The 26,757-nt window shown below is 37.4% G+C and overlaps 3 protein-coding genes across 7 annotated transcripts in view; all 3 read right to left on the bottom strand.

The window, feature by feature from the left end:
• The window catches only part of dhrs11a (dehydrogenase/reductase 11a), a 28,215-nt gene extending 22,724 nt beyond the window's left edge, over nt 1-5,491 (bottom strand). The window contains exon 1 of one of the 2 annotated variants that reach the window (XM_051894718.1): nt 5,103-5,491. In XM_051894718.1, coding sequence (XP_051750678.1) covers nt 5,103-5,237 — 135 coding nt within the window. In that variant the 5' untranslated portion in view covers nt 5,238-5,491. The remainder of the gene's footprint in view (nt 1-5,102) is intronic. The other variant, XM_051894716.1, reaches the window with a different exon arrangement.
• Nucleotides 5,492-6,244: 753 nt separating this feature from the next.
• ggnbp2 (gametogenetin binding protein 2) lies at nt 6,245-20,954 on the bottom strand. Of its 4 annotated transcripts, none has more exons than XM_051894604.1 (14): nt 20,794-20,954; nt 16,949-17,059; nt 16,572-16,652; nt 15,819-16,072; nt 15,459-15,557; nt 15,100-15,213; nt 14,771-14,980; nt 13,403-13,577; nt 12,781-12,963; nt 12,437-12,584; nt 9,705-9,830; nt 9,249-9,403; nt 8,695-8,949; nt 6,245-7,035 (listed from the first exon to the last, which is right to left on the bottom strand). In XM_051894604.1, the coding sequence occupies exons 2-14, from the start codon at nt 17,039-17,041 to the stop codon at nt 6,859-6,861; spliced, it is 2,070 nt and encodes a 689-aa protein (XP_051750564.1). In that variant the 5' UTR covers nt 17,042-17,059; nt 20,794-20,954; the 3' UTR covers nt 6,245-6,858. The 4 variants fall into 4 exon arrangements, with proteins under 4 accessions (XP_051750564.1, XP_051750566.1, XP_051750565.1 ...); XM_051894606.1 differs by having other exon boundaries at nt 8,788-8,949; XM_051894605.1 differs by having other exon boundaries at nt 9,705-9,827.
• A 1,650-nt stretch (nt 20,955-22,604) lies between these two features.
• On the bottom strand, nt 22,605-26,754 carry pigw (phosphatidylinositol glycan anchor biosynthesis, class W). The gene is made up of 2 exons (XM_051894642.1): nt 26,501-26,754; nt 22,605-24,541 (listed from the first exon to the last, which is right to left on the bottom strand). The coding sequence occupies exon 2, from the start codon at nt 24,536-24,538 to the stop codon at nt 23,072-23,074; it is 1,467 nt and encodes a 488-aa protein (XP_051750602.1). The 5' UTR covers nt 24,539-24,541; nt 26,501-26,754; the 3' UTR covers nt 22,605-23,071.
• Nucleotides 26,755-26,757: the final 3 nt, after the last annotated feature.

Genomic DNA, 26,757 nt, shown 5'->3' with positions numbered 1-26,757 from the left:
TTTGACCCAGCGATTGGGTTAAATGTTTGACCAACCTGCTGGGTAGTTTTATTTAACTCAATTATTTAAAAATTACTATATTGCTAGCCTAAAATGAACCCAAGATATGTTGGAAATTAACATTTATTAATAAGTATAATGAATAATAATTAAACAATAAACATTTATTAAATTGCTTATTAATAAATGTTCATGTTTTGATTATTATTGTTGCCTCTGGTAATATTTTTAACCCAGTTGTTTTTAACCCAGTTGTTTTTAGTTTGTTTTTAACCCAGCATTTTTAGGTATGCAGGTACGCAGGACTCTAACCGATTCTTTCTTTTAGGAGACAATAGCTTTATTTGTCGTGCACTTTGAACTTTGACACTTTGCAGAGCTTTTACATAATATTATTATGTAATATTAAAAAAAAAAAGGATAATGGGGCACTTTAAGCAAAACCTGATCAGTTTTGTTGTACAACATTAAAATCATTGGGGCTTTCATTTGTCTTGATGGCAAAACTTAAACAGATGTGCACAAGACATGAATAAAATGAAAAAAACGCACAAATTTTTTTGTGTTCATGCAAAGCCAAAACTGGGGTAATCTGCAAAAATCTAGTTGTGTCCATCAGGATTTGCCTCAACGGTTCTCCTCAAATCACCCTATGCACCCAAAAAAACACAAGTTTGAGTAAGCATAACCGGTGTAAGATGTGCATGTAAATGCCCTCATTAAAACCTGATTTTATATATTCTTGTAACCTGTGCAAAATCATAACTAAATTAGGAAACAATCTGCCAATGCACAGAGCTACCTCTAAAACACAAAGTCATTAAGAGCAATCAGATGATTTAACCAATCAATCATACCTGTGGTTTGAAGCTCATGATTAAGATGCTGCGGTCTAGTGGAGATCAAACTGATCTCAGCAAGCCCTACTAAACGCTAATGCAATGTTAGTTAATGCAATGCAATGTAAATATCTGTGCAATAATGTTTCACTGATTCCCTACTCAGACAGTGTGCGGTTTGGGATGCGGTGAAGGTGTGTTTGACTGCTGGACTTCACTTTGCTTCCCATAGTGATACTCACATAGTTTGCATACTTTTTCACAGATGTTGTTTATTAGCTGTAATATTGGTCAAACACACAGACATTCCAGACATTTTCATGAAACACGGAAACACTTTTCATTCAATACTTTATGTACTGCTTAATAGAGCGCCTGGACAAGAATAAGATTCAACATAAGCCATGAGACTATAAAAACTGCTATAAAGAAAAATTGAGTAAAATTTGTAAGAATAAACGTGATCATTGTCATTAGTGAATTCAGGCAATCGTGAAACAGCTGTGGCATCATCTGAGCTCATGCAGCCGCAGAATGAACCAGCCGACTGCTCTCGAATCATTTACTTTGATGGCATCCACGTCAAGTCATTTACATCCACGTCAAGTCAGACGTTGGTCGGTCTGCACAGCGCTGCATGAAGCCAAACACACCTAAAATGTGCAATAACAGAGTTTAGAAGCGACTGAAAGTTCATCCCAATCAGCCATGAGCACTCAGTGCTGCCAAGGTCAGCGGAATATTCCAGCTTACTGATTCCATGTGTGATACAAAGATCATGCACCACATGTTTCCTAGGAATCGATTGAGCTTGAAGGACAAACACTCATAGAGACACTCTTACCACCACTGCAGATTTAGCCTAAATTAACATCTCATGTACATTATATACAGTATCTCACAGAAGTGAGTACACCCCTCACATTTTTGTAAATATGTTATTATATCTTTTCATGTGACAACACTGAAGAAATGACACTTTGCTACAATGTAAAGTAGTGAGTGTACAGATTGTATAACAGTGTAAATTTGCTGTTCCCTCAAAATAACTCAACACACAGCCATTAATGTCTAAACCGCTGGCCACAAAAGTGAGTACACCCCTAAGTGAAAATGTCCAAATTGGGCCCAATTAGCCATTTTCTCTCCCCGGTGTCATGTGACTCGTTAGTGTTACAAGGTCTCAGGTGTGAATGGGGAGCAGGTGTGTTAAATTTGGTGTTATCGCTCTCACTCTCTCATACTGGTTACTGGAAGTTCAACATGGCACCTCATGGCAAAGAACTCTCTGAGGATCTGAAAAAAAGAATTGTTGCTCTACATAAAGATGGCGTAGGCTATAAGAAGATTGCCAAGACCCTGAAACTGAGCTGCAGCACGGTGGCCAAGACCATACAGCGGTTTAACAGGACAGGTTCCACTCAGAACAGGCCTCGCCATGGTCGACCAAAGAAGTTGAGTGCACGTGCTCAGCGTCACATCCAGAGGTTGTGCCGGCACTGGGGAGCTACAGTTCATTGAGGGAACCATGAATGAGCAGAGCATGATCCCCTCCCTTCGGAAAATGGGCCGCAGGGCAGTATTCCAACATGATAACGACCCCAAACTGAGGGTACCTAAACCCTATTGAGCATCTGTGGGGCATCCTCAAACGGAAGGTGGAGGAGCGCAAGGTCTCTAACATCCACCAGCTCCGTGATGTCGTCATGGAGGAGTGGAAGAGGACTCCAGTGGCAACCTGTGAAGCTCTGGTGAACTCCATGCCCAAGAGGGTTAAGGCAGTGCTGGAAAATAATGGTGGCCACACAAAATATTGACACTTTGGGCCCAATTTGGACATTTTCACTTAGGGGTGTACTCACTTTTGTGGCCAGCGGTTTAGACATTAATGGCTGTGTGTTGAGTTATTTTGAGGGGACAGCAAATTTACACTGTTATACAAGCTGTACACTCACTACTTTACATTGTAGCAAAGTGTCATTTCTTCAGTGATGTCACATGAAAAGATATAATAAAATATTTACAAAAATGTGAGGGGTGTACTCACTTCTGTGAGATACTGTATATATATATATTATATATGCACACACACTCATAGAAAGTGATTAAGCCATTTCCAGTTCCACATTTGATTGGAGCATTGAGTATCTCACATTAAGTGATAAAGATCAATCCAATTAAAGACACAAACCCTCGTCCAGCACTCAAAGTGAGTTAAAGTGTGTGGATGGATTTATAAGTGCAGCAGAGCAGTATGGGTGGAGTGAGTTGTAGTATTAATGGAACAGACTGTTGTCTGACTGGACTGGCTGAAGTGCAACTACTGTATGCTGAAGTAGATAGATAGATAGATAGATAGATAGATAGATCGATCAAGCCTCTGTTTAATAGGTATCTCTGTTTTTCCTCATGTAATTTGGAGTGTCCTGGGATCAGCGATCCATCAGCTCAAAGGCTGCCATGGGAAAAGCTGATCCTGGAACATAACGGATGCTGCCAATGAAGGCCCCTCATCAGAGCCGCTTTCCATTCCATCCCGTCTCCCATAGCGACTACATTATTACTCCCTCAGAGTCCCTGTTTTTTCATCACCATCCTGTTCCCAAGCCTTTCTTACTGATTTTCCCAGTCTCTCTCCGTTTGGTTGGAATACAAGAGCAGGGCTGCAAACTCAACTATACTACTGATACTGGCAAATGCACCAATGAGATCTCACTGTTATTGGTGTCAAATGTCCGTATGGTGGAAACACTATGGACTCAAAGCATCTGGCTACTGTGTGTGAATGTTTATATTCTTGGGAGACAGTCCTATGTGGCCCCAAAAACACACACACAGAATACAGCCTTTCACACAATTACAGTGGTGCCTTGTGATCAGACGGACACAAAGATCGCCTTGTCTCTCATTTCACTGTGGAAACGCATCTCATGAAGTAAAGACGTACTGTATCTCGATCTTTGTTGTTGATAAAACCTGCCAAGACCCTCAACTCTGCTCCTCAATGATGATTTACAACACAGACAGACTGTCTAAATGAGGCGTTTCCAGGAACGAACTGGAAAATCAAAGCTTTCAAGCGCTGCAGTAAATCTGAGCAGCATGTCATAACTTTCAACCTTTGTCCGTCATAACAATATATCACAAACACACACGTGTTAATATGAATGGACTGTGCTGTGGAATAAGCAACAGACGCACAAAAAACAGAAGCACTTTAATGCAATCTCAATAAATCAGCAGCGAGGAAATGAGTAATCGCTTGAAGTTAAAGAAACACAAAGCACTCATATTATATTATGAGGCATCAAATGTCAAATTTATCTTTGAAATAAAAAAGCACACTATAAAAACACTGTATTTTCCCCCTAAAACAGACATGACAAGAAGTCTCTTGTACAGTTCTTGTACACACAACTACACAACACCTGAAGACTTTTGAGAACTCAAGGGCAGGGCTGAAAAACCCCATTAATGATTGACATGATATTATTCATTGATTGACAGCTTATGAGGAATGTTGCAGCGAGATCTCTTTGAACAAAAGAGTGTTTAAACCAGAATATTATCACACAAAATATGAAAATAGTGTCATTTACTCATCGTCACGCTGTTCTAAACCCGTATGACTGGAACTCAAGAGGAGATGTTTTGAAGAATCTCAGTGACTATGAATATGAATCATACAAAAGATTTATGTGACTAACACAACTGATAATTTTCATTTCGACTCAAGCTTCATCAGAATTCTCCTCCTTTTGTGTTCCTCAGAAAAAAACATCAGGCTTAATGTCATGCAGGTGAGAAAATATGTTCATTTTAGGGTGAAAAACCAAGTAATATTATATTTAATAATAGTCCTATAACTAAAACAACTCTCAACTAAACTAAAAGTCAAACTTAAACTCACCTAAGCTCAGCAAATTATGCATTTACGCATTTAATTGCATATGAACTGTCAAATGAAGAGCTCGAGGTGATTTTGAAGAGTAAAGTGGGCGGGGCGAAATCTATCAATACTTCACAGGCGATCAATCACTTTAATAGGTCGATTGTAACTGAAGTGTCATTTCTCCAAAAGAACACAATCAACTCATAAATAAAGGATAAACGGTCTCCTTGGGGAAGAACGCATGTAAGTGGAGGAGTTTGATTGAGATGGATGTTCACTCGGACTGCAGTGAGCTAACACGAGTAGCAATACAGATAGATCATCATCTCTGAGGCCTCTGAGCACTAACAACTCGCTTTAAGATCGTTTACCTCGATTTTGTCCACGTTCCGAGCGCATCCGACCACCTTCATGCCATGCTGGACGAGAGCGCGAGCCACAGCCGCTCCGATGCCGACAGACGCTCCGGTGACCAGCGCGACTCTCCCCTTCCAGCGCTCCATCATCAGAGGCAGCAGATACAGTGTATCACAATCACAATGTCACAATGTAACAAAGAGTTCTAATCCGCGCCGGAATGGAACAATGTATCAGATCAGACTGCGCGCGGCTGTTACTTTGTTTCTGTCTGTGTCGCGCACGCAGCGGCCGTGCAGTAATATCTCTGATTCAGAATAGTATCAGTCAGTGTGTTTAGGGCGGGAACAAATCACTCCAGCCCTCCCTGATCTTCTGTCGCTAACACCCAGGAACAGCTCAACACACACGAATCCAATCCCCGCAGAAACCACGATTAATTATTAACGACAGAAGAAAAGATAAATATTAGGTTGCTGTCGCCGCCCGCGCGTTTTTTTTTTCATACTCATACTGTACACATGAACGCTGTATTGAACGTGTACATTAATGTCCTCTGATTCAACCACTGATTTTGACTCGATACTTTTAAAAACTGGTCATGTCACTTGACATTAAATGTGACATTATTTTGTCACAATGATCCACGTGCAGTGTATAATGTTAATATTTTCAAAAGATTATAATCGTAAGTGTAAATTCTCATCAGTTGTATAATAAAAAGTCATTAAAATTATATTGAACTTGTGATCATTTTAAAGAAAACTGCTTTAAAAAAAAAAAAAAAGAAGCGCTGGCCACGATATTACACACACACACTCTCTTTTAAACGAATGTATATTTTACAATTTGGCATCAGATGACAATTATATACATATATAGATTTATATAGATCTCGTTTGTTAACTTTTATTGTCTGTAAAGCATAAGGAGGAAACATAACAAAACACGCCATCTAGTGGCTGACTATAATTTTATCAATACATTTATCAAGGCTTGAGAATACAAGATAAGGTTGGAAGTAACAAATAAAACAAGCTGTTTTAGCAGCATATCACGGGAACTTAAAAGTATATTTTAATATGCTAACCAAATTAGAAATCTATAATCCAATAGAATCACTCACAAGAGACATGAAACACACTGAAATCTGATGCATATTAATAAATATTCTTTATTTTGTAAATTTTGCACATTGCTTTCAACATCACATCCAATCCTCTTTGTAAATGGATGTTTTCATCTTCCTGTAAAATCTTTTTATTCAGATCATTTTATTTCTGTACACATTTATTGGTACAATTCTTGCCACTAAAATAGTCACAGTCAGAGAAACAATCTGGGAGAAAAAAAAAAACAAAAAAACAAAGAAATGCTTCACAAACAATACATTAAGACTACCAACATCTAACCCTACAGTCAAGGCCTGCAAGCTCGATTATCAATTTAATAACTGTGTTCCTAACAACCTGCTCCCTAATCAACGTGTCAAGAGAGAAAGGAAAACAAAGCCAGCTGTGATTGGTTGAGAAGGATTCAGAGTGAAACAGGAAGGTGCCTGAAGGGGAAGACATGTATATAGATGCGAAAAAGACGTGTAACTTTACCCAAAAAACATGAACATCATCAAATACAGCGCTGAAATTGATTCGTTTACCCATTTCATATTCCCAAATTCTTGCCTGAAAAAAGCAACAATGCAGCAGTGATCATGAGTGTTTTCACGGTCTATAAAAATAAGTGTGCGTTAGTGTGCGTGTGCCGCGGGCTCTAGCTGACGCTGGTGGTGGGCAGCCACTCTCCGCGGCAGTATTTGGTAAAGCGATCTTTAAGGTGCTGTCTGTACTGGTCTCGTGTGCGGTAGAAGGACTTGTTGTTCTCCACGAACGACTGGATCTCGTCCTGTGTCAGACAGTTCTCTTCATCTGAGGTCACTTCAGATTCATTCTGTTCACAAAAAAAAAAATTAGGAGGAAATAATTACTACTTGCAATTATTTCAATGAACAAATAGTAGTAAATAATAAACATTTTCACAATTCATTTTTATTGAACATTATTAGATGGTTTATTCTCCTAATGTAATGTAACTGCATCTAATGTATTCTCCTGTGTTGTCGTATTTTTAAAATTGAGCACTCTAATCAAGTAATCATGACAGTCCTAGTTTATTGTATTGTTATTTTCGTTTGTGTAGTTTTTATATTTTCTCCAACAGCCCAAGCATACATACAGGCCTATGGTGCTTAAAACAAATTCATATGGAAACAAACTGTAAAATAATAAAACAGCTCAATAGCAGATTCCAAGTGATCAAGGGCTTAAAGGTTTAGTTCACCCAAAAATGAAAATTATCCCATAATTTACTCATCCTCAAGACATCCTAGGTGTATAAGACTTTCTTCTTTTAGTCAAACACAATCAGAGTTGTATTAAAAAATATCCTGGCTCTTCCAAGTTGTGGCCTAATGATTAGAGAGTCAGACTGGTAACCCAAAGGTTGCGGGTTCGATTCTCAATACTGGCAGGAAATGACTGAGGTGCCCTTGAGCAATCACTCCCCGGGCGCCACAGCAAAATGGCTGCCCACTGCTCCTAATGTGTGTGCACTAACTTGGATGGGTTAAATGCAGAGGACAAATTCTGAGTATGGGTTACTTGGCCTTCACATGTCACTTTCCTTTCCAAGCTTTATAATGGGAGTGAATGAAGCCCAAAAAAGCACATCCATCCATCATAAAAGTAATCTATACATCTCCAGGGGGTTAATAAAGGCCTTCTGAAGTGAAGCGATGCGTTTTTGTAAAAAAAATATCCATATTTATAACTATAAACTATAATAACTGGCTTCCGGTAGTGACCGTACGTGAGTCTAGTTCCGGTCGAAAAGTGACCTCTAACACGACGCATGACGTAATGACGAACATGGAAGAGCAGAGGATAGAGCAAAACAAAACACCGGTCACAAATTAGAAGTCTAAAAGGAGAATTTGTAAAGGGAAATGTGGGAGGAGCTTCAGTTTGTTGCCCAGCTCTATTTGTTTGAACCATGAGAGGTGTCTACTCTCACCTAAGCTTACGCTACTCCTACATCCTACGTCATACGCCGCAACTCCACTCTCTCGTGAACGTGCGGACGGACATTACCGGAAGATAGTGACTATAGTCCATAAAGTTATAAATATGGATACAAAAATAATAAAAATGCATCGCTTCACTTCAGAAGGTCTTTATTAACCCCCTGGAGCCGTATGGATTACTTTTTTGATGGATGGAGGTGCTTTTTTGGGCTTCAAAAAAAAGAAAAGAAAAAAAAAAAACAGTACCATTCACTCCTATTATAAAGCTTGGAAGAGCCAGAATAATATAACTCGATTGTGTTTGACTGAAAGAAGAAAGTCTTATACACCTAGGATGTCTTGAGGGTGAGTAAATTATGGGATAATTTTCATTTTTGGGTGAACTAACCCTTTAAGGAGTTTTATTGAAACACATTGCAAGGGCCCACTACTGGCCCTTGCAATGTGTTTCAATGAAACTCCTTAAAGGGTAGGTTTGATACCACAAACTGTCCAGTTTGTGGTATCAAACCTGTGAACAGACTCACCAGTAGCTCCACGAGGCTCTTGGCGCAGCTGTTACCCTGTGTGCACGTGTCTGGCAAGAGAGGCTGACTGTGGAAATGCCTGCTGCTGCTCACATGATGGCTGAAGCTCGCTAAGGATTCACAGCACAACTTAGAGCACGGAGTTTCTTTGCTTCTGCACAGAGGCGGTGAAGGAGAGGAAGACTCGTGAACGGCAGCAGATCCAGATCCTCTCCGACTGCCGTCCGATACGCAGCCCTCCTCTGCTTTGGACCCCTACAATAGAGGGGAGAAGATCACAAATTCACTAAAAGAACTAGAAGACATATAATAGTTAGACATATAATTATTTTTTATACATTTTTTGCATTAATATTATGATTGTTGTGAAATTCTGATGCAGATTTGTTCTCCCATTATCCTGCAGAGCTGGTTGTATTTAGCAGATAAAGTATTCATAAATCAACAAAATGCAGTTATTTCCATTTCATCAAGGAGCCACATGATTAATATAATGTTCATGCCAGGCATGAATCAATAATTACAAGATAATTATGTTGCCTAAGTAAACTCACATGTTCGATCCTGCAAAGCGACCCTTTGTTTTTTCTTTTCTTCTTTTTATTTTTGCCCTTTGTGTTGTCTTCTGAGTTGGCCCAGCACTCCACACAGCTGTCCACAGCATCCTCTTCCTTCTCCTCCGAGCAGTGGTGACTACACGAGTATTCACCTGAAGACAAACGTATATATTATCATTATCCAAGGTCTATTAGAAGAATACAAACATATATATTATCATTATCCAAGGTCTTTTAGAAGAATACTTTAGATATGATCCTGAATATGCATAAAAACAGAATAACTCTCGCAAAACAAGCTCAAATCTGACTGGTTGGCTTTACCCAATGGTCTGAATCAGTCCAACAGGAAACAAAAATTATGTTTACAAGTTTCCAGAATAAGATGCAATGTCAACACAGTTGAATAGACAAATGTTTGACCATCTATAAATCATAATAACGTTGCTTTACCCGTTTCGTCATGGTTACACATGCCCTCGGTGCAGGCCACATCTGAGCCCTCTCTAGAGCCCGTCTCACTGCCCTCCATACTGGAGCAGTAACCACAGTCACTGCCATTACTGTGAGGCAACACTACTAGAGGAACAAACAGGCACAAACACACCAGTCAGAGGCATTCTGGGTACTATTTTTTTTTATTATTATTATTAAGGGGCAATATTTGCCACCTTAAACTGATTTCCAGGGAATTTCTACGTTTATAAGAGTAGACCTTATTAGATGTATGCATCATCTTTTTGTCAAATTCTCATATTTAATTAGACTGTTACCAATGTTACGAGTATCAGCGAAATCCCTTTTTGCACTGCAGATGTTGCACAGAAGCTGCATCTAAAGCATTTACACTGCAATTATAATTGCACAAATAATGCTATGACAATTATAAGATTCTTTAAAGTGCCCCTATTATGCTATTTTAAAGGTTCCTAATTATGTTTTGGACTCTCCAACAATGGGGATCAAAGGACAAGAAAAAAAAAAAACAGTTTAATGTTCTCATGATATGCACTGAACATCACCTCATTTCTCAAAGAGTCTGAAAATGGTTTGTTTGAAGATTGAGTCTTTCTAAACCCCCCCTTTCCGTAAGCCTGCTTTGATTGGTCAGACGGCCCAGTCTGTTGTGATTGGTCAATTTGTCGGAAATGAAACGGTCATTACCATATCTGAATTTCAGCGTCTCAGCGCTTGATACACAGTGATATGATCAGTAACAATGGTGACTGTTTTACCTTATCAATTCCAGCGCGAGTCCTCATTCTTTTGAAGTTCATGCAAAGCAGAAAACTGCGATAAACCAAACTCTTCCAGTCTCAGCTACAACTACAGTGTTTGAGGGCGGGGCAAAGGTTAGGTTCGCAGGCAGCCAATGAAGACCATAGGCTGGCATTATACTAATTTGTTACACTGTTACATTAAGTGAGACTGGAATTACTGACGACTTACTGACGTTCTTTTAGGAGACAATAATGCACTTGATTTTTAAAACTCAGATTTTTAAAACTTTATGTTCACAAACAGCTATATTACACACTCCATGAGAGTTAATAGTCAAAAAAAGCATAATTGGGGCAACTTTAAATATGAAACTAAAACCAAGTTTTAGCAAGTCTTAATGAGTGAGTCATTGAGTCAATTCAACTGATTGGTTCAAATGGTTGATTTATTCCGGAATGAAGCAGGTGTCTGTCTTTTTGAAAGGATCACTGAATCACTGATTCATACAGGAACGAAACACCACTGTGTGTTACTCGGAGATGCACAAAGCTTCTGCTGTGACTTTGTTTATAACTATTTTTGTTGGGGAAATAGATAAAAAACAGACAATATTGTGCCTAAAATGTAACAATATTAAAGGTGCACTATGCAGGATTTTTGAAAAAATGAAGTACTGACATAAATAATGCCTCTCAATCATTGCTTGCTTATGGTCTACTCGAAGTGTGTGGTGGTGTCTGTGTCTACAGAAACACTGCCCTGTGCCTGTATTTACTTATTTTCTCCTTGCTTTGTTGTGCTCGGGACGTTTCATTGGCTGGTGGGTGTGACGCCCCAGCCAATAACGGCACGTGGTGCAGGTGGTGGTGAGACTTTGACGTAGTTAGTTAGTGTAACTAATGTTAACAAATGAAACCATACTGTAAATTGTTATCTAAAAAATGCATAATAAACAATATTTGAAAAAAATATCACCAGGGCTTGATATTAACTTTTTTGCTCACCAGACACTGTGGCTAGTGGTTTTCCAAGTTACTAGCCACTCAGCATTTTCACAGGTCACAATTTTTACATTGATACCATGGGAAAAAAACTGCCATATAGATATTACTAATATTATCTCATAATTTGGCAGCAGGTACATTAGGCTGCTGTCACTTTAAGACCTGACGCAAGAATCCATTATACTGTTACACGTTTACGTTCACTTAAAACATAACTGACTGTGTTTATGTGATATTTTGACATTATTTTGTGTGTATTTGACTGTTTAAGCACAATAAGCAGCGAAAAAGAACTCAATATAGTACTGAGAAGTGGCTTTAGTGCGCATACTTTGAGTGCGAGTACAAAATCTGTGGGGATGGGTAAAATTATGCGCAATACGCGCAATCCCACACCGAAATTCAAGCCCTGTAACACCAACATTCATCCGGAGCAAATGAAACGAGGCGGGTTTTGTGTGTCAACTCGCTGTCGGAGAGATGAGAGAGTGAGAAAGCGCAGCTGGTATCGTGTATCTATTCTGCGGAAAATGAGAAATTCAACCCGCCAAAGTGGCTAGTAGGAGTGACTGCGTTACACACCACTACTCATCTTCCCGCAAGTAGTTAGATGGCGTCCGATTCTGGCTGTGCTCCAAATATTGTGTTTACAAACAGTAACTGAAAATTTCTGCATAGTACACCTCTTTGTTGAACTGTTGAATAAAACCAGTATCACATTTGAGATTATGCTTATATCTGGGAAAACCAGCACACTTGCTTTTGTGATATTGCTAACTATATCATAGAAATATAAGACAAAATCTCATACAGGGACATATATTAAATTTGGGGGGTCAGTGTAACTGCATTCTACTAGGCCACATCACGCAGTGATAGCGTTCAGAATAAAGCCGTGTATTACCATAGACAATACATATCACACAGCCCTACCAGGCATCCTCTCCAAGCTCTCTTTACCTTTCTTGGTTTTGGGGGAACGCAGGATGGAGGCTGCGGGGCAGGTGCAGGAGGAACTCTCGCTGGTGATGATGACCTCCACGCTACCGCCAGACTCCTCTCCACTGCCACACGACTTACAGCCGCCGTCCACAGACTCAGATGAAACCTGCGGAAAGGCAATGAGGAAGTGAATTAAAGAGTAATTCTAGAAGAACGAATAGTGAGTAGCAACAAACTACATTTTCAGCAGCTTGACAGTCAACAATGTAGCTTTTTTTTGTTGTATTTATTGCAAATGTATCTTAAAAATTCAAAACGGTCACAGTGAAGGAGAGGAACAGACACATTAAATGAGTCATTACCTCATCAAGACTTTTATCTTTTTCCCCCTCAGCCTCTTGTTCAAAACCACACTTGTTTTTACGTTTGTTCTTGCGTTTTTGCCTCTTCTTCTCCTGTTTGAGTTCTTTGGCTCTCTCCTCTTCTGAGAGCTCCTCACAGAGCTGCTCCAGCCGGCTGATGCCCTGAACCCTCTCCACCGCCATCTGCACATCGTTTAACACTGATCAGGTGAGCTTTAGAAACAACATGGTCATATACAGCACAAAACAGGGCTTTAAACTACTTTACTGAATAAAGTCAATTTATTTTTCTTGTGAAGAACCTCAGAAGGTCAAACTAAATATTACACAAACATTTTATTTCCTATCTATTTTAGAAGTATAACTTTTTTTTGCAAACTTATATATTTACTGTTCAAAATCCTGTGATTTTAATATTTTCCAGCATTAAAGATTTATTTAAATAGTACAAAATTAAATGAAGGAGAAAAAAAAAAGCAACAAATTTGGCCATTTAATAGGACATGAATGTGTCAATTCAGCAAAAAAAAAATTTAATAGTTGGATATAGTCAAGAAGGATTTGAATTCTATTCATGAAAAGTGCCATTTAGGAATTCAAAATGAATCAACATGAACATTACCTCAAAGCTTTTGCGCAGTGCATCAATGCCCAAATAGAAAAGCATCTGCCACGTCTGCTCCTCTGCTCGCAGCTTCTGCCAGATTCTGTGCAGCCGCTCGTACAGGTGGATTCCTAGACACGTCAACACCTCCTCCTGTGCGATATCTATGGTCTTTGCGTGTCTCTCTCGACGCCTGTAAATAATCCAAACACTTTTAATGAGGGTATATGCATGACACAATCTTACCGAGCAATACAGCCAAACCAATTAAAAATATAGCCCTACAAGGTAACGAAACATGAAAGAAAACAGAATGACTACGACTATTTAGGGTAAAGAAGGGTTGGGAGATATGGCCAAATTTTTAATTCACTTTATTAAATTTGTGATGATAATCAAAAAACAGTAACTGCAACTGATAGAATGTGCACTGGAGCAGAATACTAGGGCCCTATGATTTCCGTGATGCTGAAAACGTGGACGGAATCGTGGAATCCAGCCATAAAAACAGAATTTACTGTATAATTTTACCTTTTCATTTGAGAAAAACTATCATCACATCAAACACACAGAAACGCAAACGTCTTCACTGCAACCCGTCAAAATAAAAGTTCGGTTAACTTTAAGAAATTATGAAAAATATATTACTGTTGTACAGTATAATTTAGCTATGTCTCAATGTAATAATAATACTAACACTAATAAAAAATAATAATAAATTAATTTTTTATTTATATACAATTTTTCTTCCATGTTTTAATTTTAACAGTAAAGCTCTGTTGTGCAGCACTTTGTTTGACAAAACGTTTGTTTAATGTCATATAATTAAAAGATAAATTAATGTTTTATGCCTTCATATAAAATACACAACACAGAATTTCTGAAGACACAAAAACAAAACATTTAATAGAAATTAATTTAAAAAAAATAATAAATTTTGTTGTTTTTATGAATTCAATTAATTAGGCATGCTTTTTGATTATTAAAATTTAATTGAACCACTAAAATGGAAACCAGAAAACTTAAAACAGAAAATAGAATTTGGTAAAAAAATAAAACGGAATTTAAGAAAAAAATAAATAAAACTTACTTCATAGGGTCCTAAAAAGTGTAATTTTTGTTAAACTTTTAATACATTTTTGTTAAATTGTATAAGTTTCATAATTTCAATTAATTAGACATGCTTTTTGAAAACAGAATTTGGAAAAACTGAAACGGATTTCATAGGGCCCTATAATACTAACAATCTCATTTTAACGAGACATTTTAATCATTACGATCTAATTTTGCCATATCGCACACCCCTATAGCTAAAGCTTCCATTTGATGATACAGTATAATTTAATGCATGTTACACAACGTCAAATAAACTCCACATAGACTTACTCATAACCCCCCGCGAATTCCGGCTCTGCTCGGCCCAGTAAGTGAGCGATGAAGTCGGTCTCGCAGCAGACGTGGATGTGGCGCTCGTGTGGGCAGCAGCGCAAACCCTCGTACAGAGACGCACAGTAGCCTTTCTCTTTACTGCAGTCCAGGTCCCCTACCAGGATGTTATACGCTCTCAGTACCTTGTTCTTACAGTCAGTACAGAACCTGAGAATGATGTCGCAGAAAGAGAAAATCAGAGATCAGCTATAAAAAGTAAATAAAAATCAAATTTTTGTCACTGAGGCAGTTAATTAAGAGAAATGTGTAACATCACATTCGCTTACCGGTGTTTGCGCAGGTACGTCTCCAGAGTCTCCAATAGAGAGGTGCTGTCAATCAAAACCACTTCATCACGACACTCCTGTGACATCAGCTCCCACACGTCCATCCAGCTGCCCCTGCACCAAACAACATACTTTGTTTAAAAACATTTTTAAGTCTGTTTCTATGGAACAGTGTAAATGTTTTAATAGCTGATTAGGATTTGTATTGTTTTTAGATTTGCGTTAGATTTTGCATTTGTTCATTGTGTGGTGTTATGTATTTCTTTGTAATCTTTGTCTTGTGCTGCCTATCTTGACCAGGAGTCCCTGGTCTTAAACATCAAATGTCACATATAAAAAAATAAAAATACAAAACTCACCCTAAAGGCTTCGGTTTGTGTGTGTCTAAAGAGTGCAGCTGACAGCGTTTGTTCTTTTTACTCTTGGGGATGGAATCAATTATGTTGTTTAACTTTGACCTGCAACAAATGAATAAAAAGCACACGTTAAAATAAAAGCCGTAAGGACTTGATTGGATAGTAAGGCTGATGATGATGATTAATAGATTATAATATTTTCCTTGCCCATCATCATCATCCTTAAAGGGATAGTTCACCCAAAAATGAAAATTTTGTCATCATTTACTCACCCTCATGTTGTTCCAAACCTGTATAAGTTTCTTTCTTTTGTTGAACACAAAAGAAGATATTTTAAAAAATGTTAGTAATCAAATCACTTACCCATGAACATAAAAGAGTGTGTAGAGTTTCCTGGGGTCAGTGAGACAAGCCCGTGTGACTGACAGCACTCCAGAGGATCCCACAGTGAGCGGTTCCAATGCGAAGTATCCGGAGTCCGTGAGCTGAGAGAACAGGTGCTCCACACTGCGCCGGCAGCCCACGCACGGCACCGACTGAGACAGAGCGTTGATGACCTCACGTGACATCACCATCAATGCCATGTTCAGGTCCTGCTGCTTTAGCATACTGTGATGCTGGTGAACAAAACACAAGAGGGAAAGTGAAGCTGAAAGCCTTAAAAGTCTGACTCTCTATCATTTTATTTGCACCTTGTGTCTCTGTCAAGCTGGAAAAGGGACTAAAGAGTCTCACAGATGCGCAAAAATGACTAAAATCGCTGTATTCTGCTGCCAGGCCAGTAGATGGCGATGTCACTTTGTAAAGAAACAAGGCGCCTATAGACTGAACACATAATACGCATGTGCATGACGTCACTGTTTTCACAAATTTGCATTTTTGTAGTTTACACAGAGACGATAACGGAATTGTTTTAAAAAACTTGCACTTTGAAACTTATTTTCAAAAGTTTGTGTTTTCAGGCCCCAGTTTTTCAGTTGAAAACTGTGTTGTGGAAACACCCCTTTAAAAAAATATATTTTCTAATTTCTTGTTTTTGGTTTTAGGGTGAAATATGACCCAGACATGTTCTTGACAGGTTTTCAACAGTGAGAAGTGGAAAATGTCATCGTTTACCTCAATAAACTGCTTCATTTGTGAACTGTTGATCTGATAGTTGTCAAAGTCCAGAATACTGTCAGGAAACTCCATCACCATCTACAACATAAACATGCATATATACAGTCACTTCTTCCAATATAATAATGTATGTGACTTTAGTTTGCTTTCAGTAATCATATATAAAAGGAACATATAAACACTTGGTATTTAGTGGTACTTGGCAAGGCAAACCTCTAGAACCGGTTTAATGGTATTGGTCACTAAAATACGCAAACTGACTGATGAATGATGCATAATAAGACCAGGAACATATTTTTAATGTAAATAATGTTCATTTCACAACAACTTTAATGATGGCAAAATGCAAAGTGAAACCAATGAAATGATCTTACCGTGAGTGTGTCATCGATGTACAAGGGAATCTGGCGTGCAAGAAAAATATAGTCCTCTTCCCCGTCCCTGCAGACAGCCACCAGACGTGCCATGTCTTTGTCCAGATCTGCCTGTTAGTGTGTGGACAGAATCTCAGTTAGCAGACCCCAAAAATCCCAAAGAGCATTTGGGTGGTTTGGCCCTCCCTAAATGGGTTGTGAATATGCGCTCCACACTATACTGGATTAATTTAAACAAACTGGATAACCCACCAGCTTGGTAAAATATTGAGAATGCTTCATGCAATTCCTCCACGTTGAATGCTCTATTGTTTTCCCATCACACTCTCCCCACTGAAAAACAGTCTCAAAGTTTGGACTTGGCTTTTACGCAATTATGGCTTCCAAGTTATTCCTTCCCCACACATTGTAATCCTTCACTTCTCCCTTCTACTCTGGATGGTGTATATACTTGTTGGAGGGATCAAGGTCTCCTCTCTGTAGCTAATTTGCGCATAGATGTTAGTCTCAGCCTCAGACACCACGCCCATGGACCGTTGGCTGAATATCTGATGCATACGGCACCCAAAACTGGAAACACTTCAGGAGTTTTGAAGTAGAGGTCGATGGATTGATTGGTTTTGCTGATTAATCGGCACCGATAACAAATCGCTGGAGCAATGTCGCGTTCTTTAATGGTCTGCCTGGAAACAAAGCCGTCACGAAGCCAAACCCCCTCATGGAAGAAGAAAGCCGTGGTGTTTATTCTCATGGCATATTCTCTTTAAAATACGTCCAAGAGTTTTACACATCTGTCTGTTATTGTAGGGACATCGACTTTACATTTCACACCGCTAAACATGATGCTGAACAAAACCAACTGTGATTGTTTGCTTTACATGTCAGCTTCTGGGTGGTCCTTGACCAATAAAAGCTGCGACGGAGTCCAGACCTTCTGCCGTCAGTCGGAAGGCCTGGATACGTGAGACTACATAGATGGTACCTTTGCATCATTTGACCAACTACTGTTTTACGAGACTCTGTTCATATAAACTTTGCAAATTTGCCTAATCCTCTACGTTCTTCTCTTGACATCAATCTCCAAGTTAGTCAATACATTTGCTACTTTGCAGTCTTTACCCTTTGATAATTTGCATACCAGCTAAGCTTTAAGGCCAGTTCACACCAAAAACAAAAAGATAACGATAAAGATATAGTTCTAAAAATCATTCTAAATATAGAAGAATATCACTGTCCACACCACAGCTGTAACGATAACGATATAGAGAAACGATATCATTTGGATCACTTTCAAAACTATTTTTTTTCCAGCTGTTGAGCCATAAAACACTGACAGCCAATCAAAATCCATTCTGATTTAAGGGCTCGCGCTTTTAAAATGGCAAATTACATTGAGAGAAGTTAATCGCCAAGGTCCAGAAAAAGCCACCACTGTTTGACAAGTCAAACACCCTTTTCAAGGATACTTTAAAGAAAATGGATAAATGGAAAACAATCGGTCATACCCTTGGAATAAATAGTAAGATCCGGAGATGAGATCATTATGCCAGGCTAGCAAACAGTGTAAAATAAAATTACCTCAGGTATCCAGCGCTAGTTTAGACAACATTGTCTTGCTTCCTTTGAAGTTGCAGTGAAAAAGACTGTGTTGTTTTTATTCCACTATACTGACTTCACAGCTAAATTCACTGATAGATTATATCGATTACACTAGCTAATCACTCGAAACACAGCATGCTGAGGACATCTGCTGGTTAAAGTTGTGTAAATGCAACAAGAACAGCAAAAACACGTTGTACACACTTTGAAACTGTAGCGCGTGAGCTTAGAATAAACAGACCATTATCGTTCATTGGTGTGAACGCAAATATAGTTATCTTTATAGTTATCGTTCTTGGTGTGAACGGGCCTTTAGACCTTAAAGAGTTAGTTCACCCAAAAATGAAATTTCTGTCATTAATCACTCACCCTCATGTTGTCCCAAACACGTAAGACCTTCGTTCATCTTCAGAACACAAATTAATATATTTTTGATGAAATCCGAGAACATCTGACCTCCCTAAACACAGCAATGTAATAACCCATTTTAAGGCCTAGAAAGGTAGTAAAGACATTGTTATAATAGTCCGTGTGACTACAGTGGTTCAACCTAAATGTTATGAAGCGACGAGAATACTTTTCGTGCACAAAAATAAAACAAAACTTTATTCAACAATTTCTTCTCTTCCCTGTCAGTATCCTACACTGTTGACATAGTAAACACAGTTCAGCACTTCCATGTTTTACGTCAGAACGATATCTTTACTACCTTTCTGGGCATTGAAATTGTGACATTGCTGTGCTATCGGAGGTCAGAAAGCTCTTAGATTTCATCAAAAATATCTTACTTTGTGTTCCGAAGATGAACGAAGGTCTTACGGGTTTGGGATGACATGAGGGTGAGTAATTAATGACAGAATCTTCATTTTTGGGTGAACTAACCCTTAACATAGAAACAGACCAAGAAACATGGGAGGGACAGGATTCACTCCTCATCTATTTGTGCACGTCATGCTCTTATACAATGCAAGAGTCCACATAGAGTCCACTGGTGTAAATGCAGACTTGCTCGGATTAAACCAACCATTGTCCCAGAATGTGATAGATGTCACTTGGGACCAGCCGCACTAACTCATATGTTTTGGACCTGCCCAGCTCTCTCCTCATTTTTATCTGTGTATGTTGGTATACCCTATATGTGTATTCTTTTATGGTTCACTATTATTATTATTATTATTAATATTAATGTTTTTTCGGCCTCTCTTAAGCTTTTTTTTTTTTTGTAATGATTTATGTTTCTAAAATGTTAAAATCAATCATAAACAAAAAAGAATCTTAGTTAGCTTTTCGGTCACAATATCACCTCCAATATTTCCATTTCTCACCCATATGAATCAATATTATAGTTCATTTCTAGGGTGCAAACACTGTGTGCCTTCCCAGCAGCCCTTGTAGCTTTGCTAAGGATTATTAGCTTACACATACACTCTTATCTGACTACAGAGGCTTAAACACTTACTATACCCAACTCTACACCCCAGTCTGAATGAAACACTGGTGAACCTGTATAATATGCTCATTTAAATGTATACAATTGCCAAATAAATGCAGGAACACTTCAGAGGTGCAATCATGGAGAGGTCAAGCCACATAACGACAATGAGCAGCTAAACAACCACCAACCCAGCCTCTCAAAGCTCTGAAATATCAAAATACACATTACAGATTAGATTCATATAAAATATACTTGACAGCCTGTTGACATGACAACAATTTCATAATCAGAGCTGTAATAATTGCACTCACATTCCCTCCGATGACACAGATGCTAATTAGCCTGCTAACCAACGAAATGCTCACAGCCACCTGAAGAGCAACTTAAACGAGTCATTTTAAAATGCGTAATGTTGTAAATGTTGTAGGGGTGGAAAGTGAGATGGTGTTACAAAATAAACAGGCATTTTTGTATGTCGAACTCAAGTTAGCACACGGCTAATCTGTGAAACTTTTCCAAGATGATTAGCATGCTAGTGCTGTCAGTGCCTAGCCTGCGTGAGCTGCACGGCAACTTTCAACCCAACAAAGCATGTTTTAATACACGTTAAACAGAGTGCAAATGTACTTTTAACATAATACAAGGTATCTGAATTCAAAAGTGTCGTGTCAAAGGTCTACTTTGACTGACGGACTGACACCCTCAGCATTAACTCAGCGTTTATCCTTCCCGTAACGTTACTTTTCAACCGTTATTGCACTTAAAACAGCGACTAAATGCACAAATATCAAGCTGCAGCTGTTGTACCCACCTGTTTTCGACAGTTGTTTTCTTTTTTTGGACAAAAACAAACAAGTGCGACAGAGGCGTATGTGGCAGGCGAATGTTCTATGACCCTTGGCACCCTGATACGTCAGAAAGTAGTTCCGGGCTCCCAGGGCGTAACGTGTACAGTTTGATTGACACATGGGTGGCGATTCTTCTTCGTCGAATGGGGTGGAGGGATGGAGTTGTGGACGTCTAGCGAGGGGGAGCTAACATAAGCTCCACCCATTTGCTCTGCAGTGAGCACCTTCTCTAATTTACATGTGGGTAGATATGATATGCTAGCTTCATCTAAAACCACTTTCTCCTCACTTTTTTATAATTAGTGTGTGCATGCAGTTGTTATGATCGCATATTAGTTGATATATTAATTCATTAATTATAAGTTTTTGACAATATTAATTTAGTTAAAATAATTTGGAATATTAGCAAACATCAGTTTTTTTTTTAAAATTATTTTATAATTAGTAAATATGCAGGTATTATTATTGCATATTTGTTTAAATACTATTTCATTCAAAGACTGCATGACATATTTCTTTAAAATGCATCTTGTAATTATGACTTAATATTAATTAAAAGTTTAATGAAAAGATTATTAATAAACATTTTTCCTAATTCTTTTCTAATTGTTATGCATGCAGTTGTTATGATCGCATATTAGTTGATATATTAATTCATTAATTAAAAGACTACATTAATTGAAATTCAACATATTTTGCATATAGTTTATGACAAAATATTTAGTTAAAATAATTTGAAACATCAGCATTTTTTAATAATTTTATAACATTTTTCTTAATTCTTTTCTAATTATTATGCATGCAGTTATGATCGCATATTAGTTGATATTTTAATTAATTAGCCTAATTAAGAGTGTATTAAAGACTAAATACATTCTGCATATAGTTTATGACATTAATTTAGTTAAAATAATTTGAATTATTAGCAAACATCAGCTTTTTAAAATTATTTTATAATTAGTATACATGCAGGTTTATGATCGCATATTTTTAAAAATATTATTTCATTAAAAGACTGCATAACATATTTGTTTAAAATACATTTTCTAATTATTTTACTTTTTTTCATGTAGTTTAATGACTTAATATTCTTTAAAAGTTTAATGAAAAGACTTTGGAATATTAGTAAACATTTTCCTAATTCTTTTCTAATTATTATGCATGCAGTTGTTATGATTGCATATTAGTCAATATATTAATTCATTAATTAAAAGACTACATGAAAATAAGAATATTTTGCATATAGTTTATGACATAATATTAATTTAGTTCAAATAATTTGGATAATTAGCAAACATCAGCATTTTTAAATTATTTTATAATTAGTATAATGCAGGTTATATGATTGCATATTTTTTTAAATATTATTTCATTCAAAGACTGCATGACATATTTGATTAAAATGCATTTTCAAATTATTTTTCATGTAGTTTTATTCATATTTTTTAAAAGATTAATGAAAATAAAAATTGCATCCAAAATAAAAGTTTGTTTACTTAAAATGTGTATATACTGTGTATATTTATGTATATACACACACACACACACACACACACGCTTATATATTTAACAAAAACATTTATAAATGTTTTATATTTTTCTATAATATAAATTACATATATATATATATATATATATATATATATAAATAAATAAATATACACGTAAACATATCTTAAATATATACGTGTATGTGTGTATTTATATATATATATACATACACACACACACACACACAAACACAAATAATAAATATACACAGTACACACACACATATTATGTAAACCTTTTATTTTGGATGCGATTAATCGTTTGACAGCACTATTTGGAATATCAGTAAACATTTTTCCTAATTCTTTTCTAATTATTATGCATGCAACTTTACAACCTGATATTAAATAAAAGTCTACATGAAGTATTTTTAATCTATTTACCACACATAACTATCTATATGAACTGTAAAAAAAAAGATAAAAGAAATAAAGGCCAATTAGAGCATATAAAAAGATCTGAATCTAAAACTGATGTAATGTCCATGTTATTTGCATCTAATATTGGCATGAAATCATCCAATTTAGTGCATTCATATTTGATATATAATACAGATTACACATACAGTAACAGTATATTTACAAATAAACACATTCAATTTTATTTGCACTTTGCAAACAATTTATATACAGCATATTTCACAGCATTTGAAACGAGAGAGCCATTCAGAAAAATACAGTGAATAGGTGTTTACCAGAACTTAACGGTTATTTTATTGATATGCAAAATGAATATGACCAAGCTGTTCATGAACATATACAAGAGCAAAACACTCACGGCTAAAACATCACTGCAGTTCAGAGTGTCTACGAACACATTGGTCAAACCAGTCATGATATTCGCCAGCAGGAAATATAACAACTGGTTCCGGTTAACAGACTGTATGAGGCATAATGCATCCATATTATTTCTCATTTTCTCCGACTTCCTATTTTGATATGGACACCACGATGCAGACACAAGTGAAAAATTAGAGACAACTTTAGAAAAAAGTAACACTAAATCAGCAAAGCTTATGCAAGTGAGAAAGAACGTGGCCTGCGCTACAGTCCAAACACAGAAAGAAAGGTTGGCCATTCTGCGTGAGACGGGCTCGATGCATCTCTGGCACACGTATAAAGCGAAGAACAACCCAAAACTTGTCAACAGCAGGTTACGGATCACTCTGATCCAGTCTCGAACTAAAGTTCTGCTCTGCATGAGGTAGTGTCCAGCCTGAACCCCAGCCATATAGATGGCTATGTATCCCACAACTGAGAAGACACCCTCTTTGTTTTCCTGCAGAAATCCTGCGCGGTCATTATTGTGGATGAGGAAGGACTTCAGACCTGTCGTCTCCAAGATAACCTGGTAAGTTCCACCAATGAGCAGAGCAAGAATCCATGAGGAGTTGACAGGAAAGAGAGCCAGAAGTGCGGACGCCACCACTCTGACGATGGCTAACGTGAAAAAGAAGTTCCAGTGAACCCCATACTCCGTCACATGTTCATGGTAGCCGGATGTCTTGACGCTCGCAAGTCTCACAAACCCTAACAGGACCAAAGGCCAGACGGAAATAAACTGTTTTAACACATGACCGATCTTCGACCCTTGTACGTCCTTTCCTCTTGCCTCAGGACACACCAACGCATTGGCCATCACATATGCTCCGACACCAAAATCCATCACCCCTGTTCCATACGTCTCCGTTTTGGCGTAACGTCTTGGGAACACGCTAAAATCAACAGCCAGAATGCTTATGGCGGTCTTCACATTGACCAGAACTCGGAACACAGTTACAAACGGGACCTGGTTGGATTCTACTCTGCCTTGCACAAACCTGTCAATCGTACTGGAGAGGGAACCTTGCTTTCTGTTATTGTACACGAAGTACAGGACGGCAAAGTCAACTGCGGCTATGCCCATGATGACAAAGTGAAGGATGTCGCTCAGAGCGGTGCACGACAGGACCAAAGGCATTATTAGTGCTGTGAAGTCCAACAGGAGATGGGCTGCCCGGGAGAACGGAAGGACCCCTTTTCCCAGGTGGAACACTATCAGGAAGAGTCCTCGGCTGAGAAAGCACAGCGGAGCTAAGAAGGATCCCAGAGAAACCTCCGTCAGGGTGGTTCCATTGAGATTGCTGACAAATGCAACTTTCTCGTCTGTTGATGCCATTGTCTGTAAAAAGAAACAAACATGTTTTATTTATATTATAAAACATAGTGTGTGTGTGTGTGTATACATACATACATATATATACACATATATACACATACATATATACTATATATGGGTCAATGACCTGTGACGGGTCATTTTTTTGTCCAAAGGCCTTAATAATAATAAAAAACAAAGATATGACATCCAAAGTATGTAAGGTAGTACAACTAGATCTCTTTTTATTGAATTCAAAAAGTTTTAATTATATTTTGCTACATATAAAGGTATTTTAAAGATTTTGAAGTGTCAAAAGGTCATTCGGTTTAACCGTCCAAAGGACAATACAGCCATTTCATTTGTGATTAAAATATCTTTAAATGTAACAAATGTATATATTTTTTATTCTGGCATGATTTTATAACATCATATATCAACATAGGGCAAAATGGTTTTAAAATTATGTGTAGAAGTCGTTGCTTTGTTATGAACAAGAATATCCGGAAAAATTTAATTTAATTGATGTCATTCGGAATAACCAATATAAAAGGGACCGTTTTGGATCAAGTCATGCGGTAAATATCATGTGACAGGATTTGACATCATTCAGACACCTGCAAAGGACCACATGGTCTTGAAGCAAAGTAACTAGCTCTCTTTTAACTATTTGAAAATTCATGTTTTCACTTGCTCATACGCATGTCCCAAAAAATCAGGTCATTCGGTACAATCGCTACAAAACGTGGAAAATGTTGTAATATTTTAAAAAACTTGTACTAAATATAAAATGTTTGATTGTCCTTTTGTTAGGTAGCTAGCAAGCTAACTAGCTAGCTGGCTAGATATCAGCCTGTTAGAATTGTTTGAAAATATCATCATTTGGTATAACCAAACATGTCATTTGGTAAAACCTAAATTTTGGTTAAAGGGTTAGTTCACCCAAAAATGAAAATTATGTCATTTATTACTCACGCTCATGTCATAGACAGCAATAACACTCCCTTTTGCAATGTCCAGAAAGCTACTAAAAGCATATTTAAAACAGTTTATGTTACTACAGTGGTTCAACCTTAATATTATAAAGCGACGAGAATACTTTTTGTGCGCCAAAAATAACAAAATAGCGACTTTATTCCACAATATCCAGTGAAGGGCGATTTCAAAACACTGCTTCAGGAAGCTTCGAATCTTTACGAATCATTTGTTTCAAATCAGTGGTTCAGAGCACCAAAATCACATGATTTCAGTAAACGAGGCTTTGTTACGTCATAAGTGTTTTGAAACTTCAATAGTTTACGTGCTCCGAAGCAATGATTCATTTGTAAAGAATCGAAGCTTCATGAAGCAGTGTTTTGAAATCGCCCTTCACTGGATATTGTGGAATAAAGTCGCTATTTTGCTATTTTTGGCGCACAAAAAGTATTCTCTTCGCTTTATAATATTAAGGTTGAAACACTGTAGTAACATGAACTGTTTTAAATATGCTTTTAGTAGCTTTCTGTGCATTGAAAAAGGAAGTGTTATTGCTGTCTATGGAGGCCTCACTGAGCCATCGGATTTGATCAAAAATATCTTCATTTGTGTTCAACGAAGGTCTTACAGGTGTGGAACGACATGAGGGTGAATAATTAATGATATAATTTTCATTTTTGGGTGAACTAACCCTTTAAACCGAATCTTGTAAAAAATGACAAAAGCAGTGTTAATTGATCACAAAAACCACATAATCTCATTGTTAACACTTAATAAAACTTCAAAAATTAATTATATCTCCATTTTTTTTTTACACTTTTAAAAACCTTATTCGTCAATGACCCACACACATACACACACACACACACACACACACATACTGTACATACACACACATGGCAGGTTTGATCTCAAAAGTTTATGTTAAAATAATTCCAGACATTAAAACGATTTAATCAAGAAACACATTTTTATAGAAGCTATTGCATTATAGAAAACGTGACTTACCTCTTCCCGTGTGATGTGTGGTTAGATGAGACTACAGAGACCACATTACAGCAGTGGCCTGTCAGGATAAACCGGTTTAGCACGCTAACAGGGAATCCTATTTATCATTACTGTACTTGTGTCTTTTTATTAAATAGTAGAAATAAACATTCCTCTAATCGATCGTTTATTGTCCTCTAATAATCCTCAGTTTATAACAAAGTGTCTTCGCACATTTTGATGTTTCTCTTCCGCGTTGGGCGTGGCTTCAGGAAAAC

The sequence above is a fragment of the Ctenopharyngodon idella genome, chromosome 5 (genome assembly GCF_019924925.1).
Source record: "Ctenopharyngodon idella isolate HZGC_01 chromosome 5, HZGC01, whole genome shotgun sequence".
Classification (NCBI taxonomy): Eukaryota; Metazoa; Chordata; class Actinopteri; order Cypriniformes; family Xenocyprididae; genus Ctenopharyngodon; species Ctenopharyngodon idella.
Note: the sequence above shows the minus strand (reverse complement) of the source record. Positions and strands in the feature narration are given on the sequence as shown.

Excerpts from the sequence above, each read along its gene's own strand:
- pigw (XM_051894642.1), bottom strand. The coding sequence starts at position 24,538 with ATGGCATCAACAGACGAGAAAGTTGCATTTGTCAGCAATCTCAATGGA.
- ggnbp2 (XM_051894604.1), bottom strand. The coding sequence starts at position 17,041 with ATGGCACGTCTGGTGGCTGTCTGCAGGGACGGGGAAGAGGACTATATT. Across the intron at positions 8,950-9,248 it reads CGCTTTGCAGGATCGAACAT|GGGTCCAAAGCAGAGGAGGG; the intron begins GTGAGTTTACTT and ends CCTCTATTGTAG. Across the intron at positions 7,036-8,694 it reads AGAGCCTCGTGGAGCTACTG|AATGAATCTGAAGTGACCTC; the intron begins GTGAGTCTGTTC and ends TTTTGTGAACAG.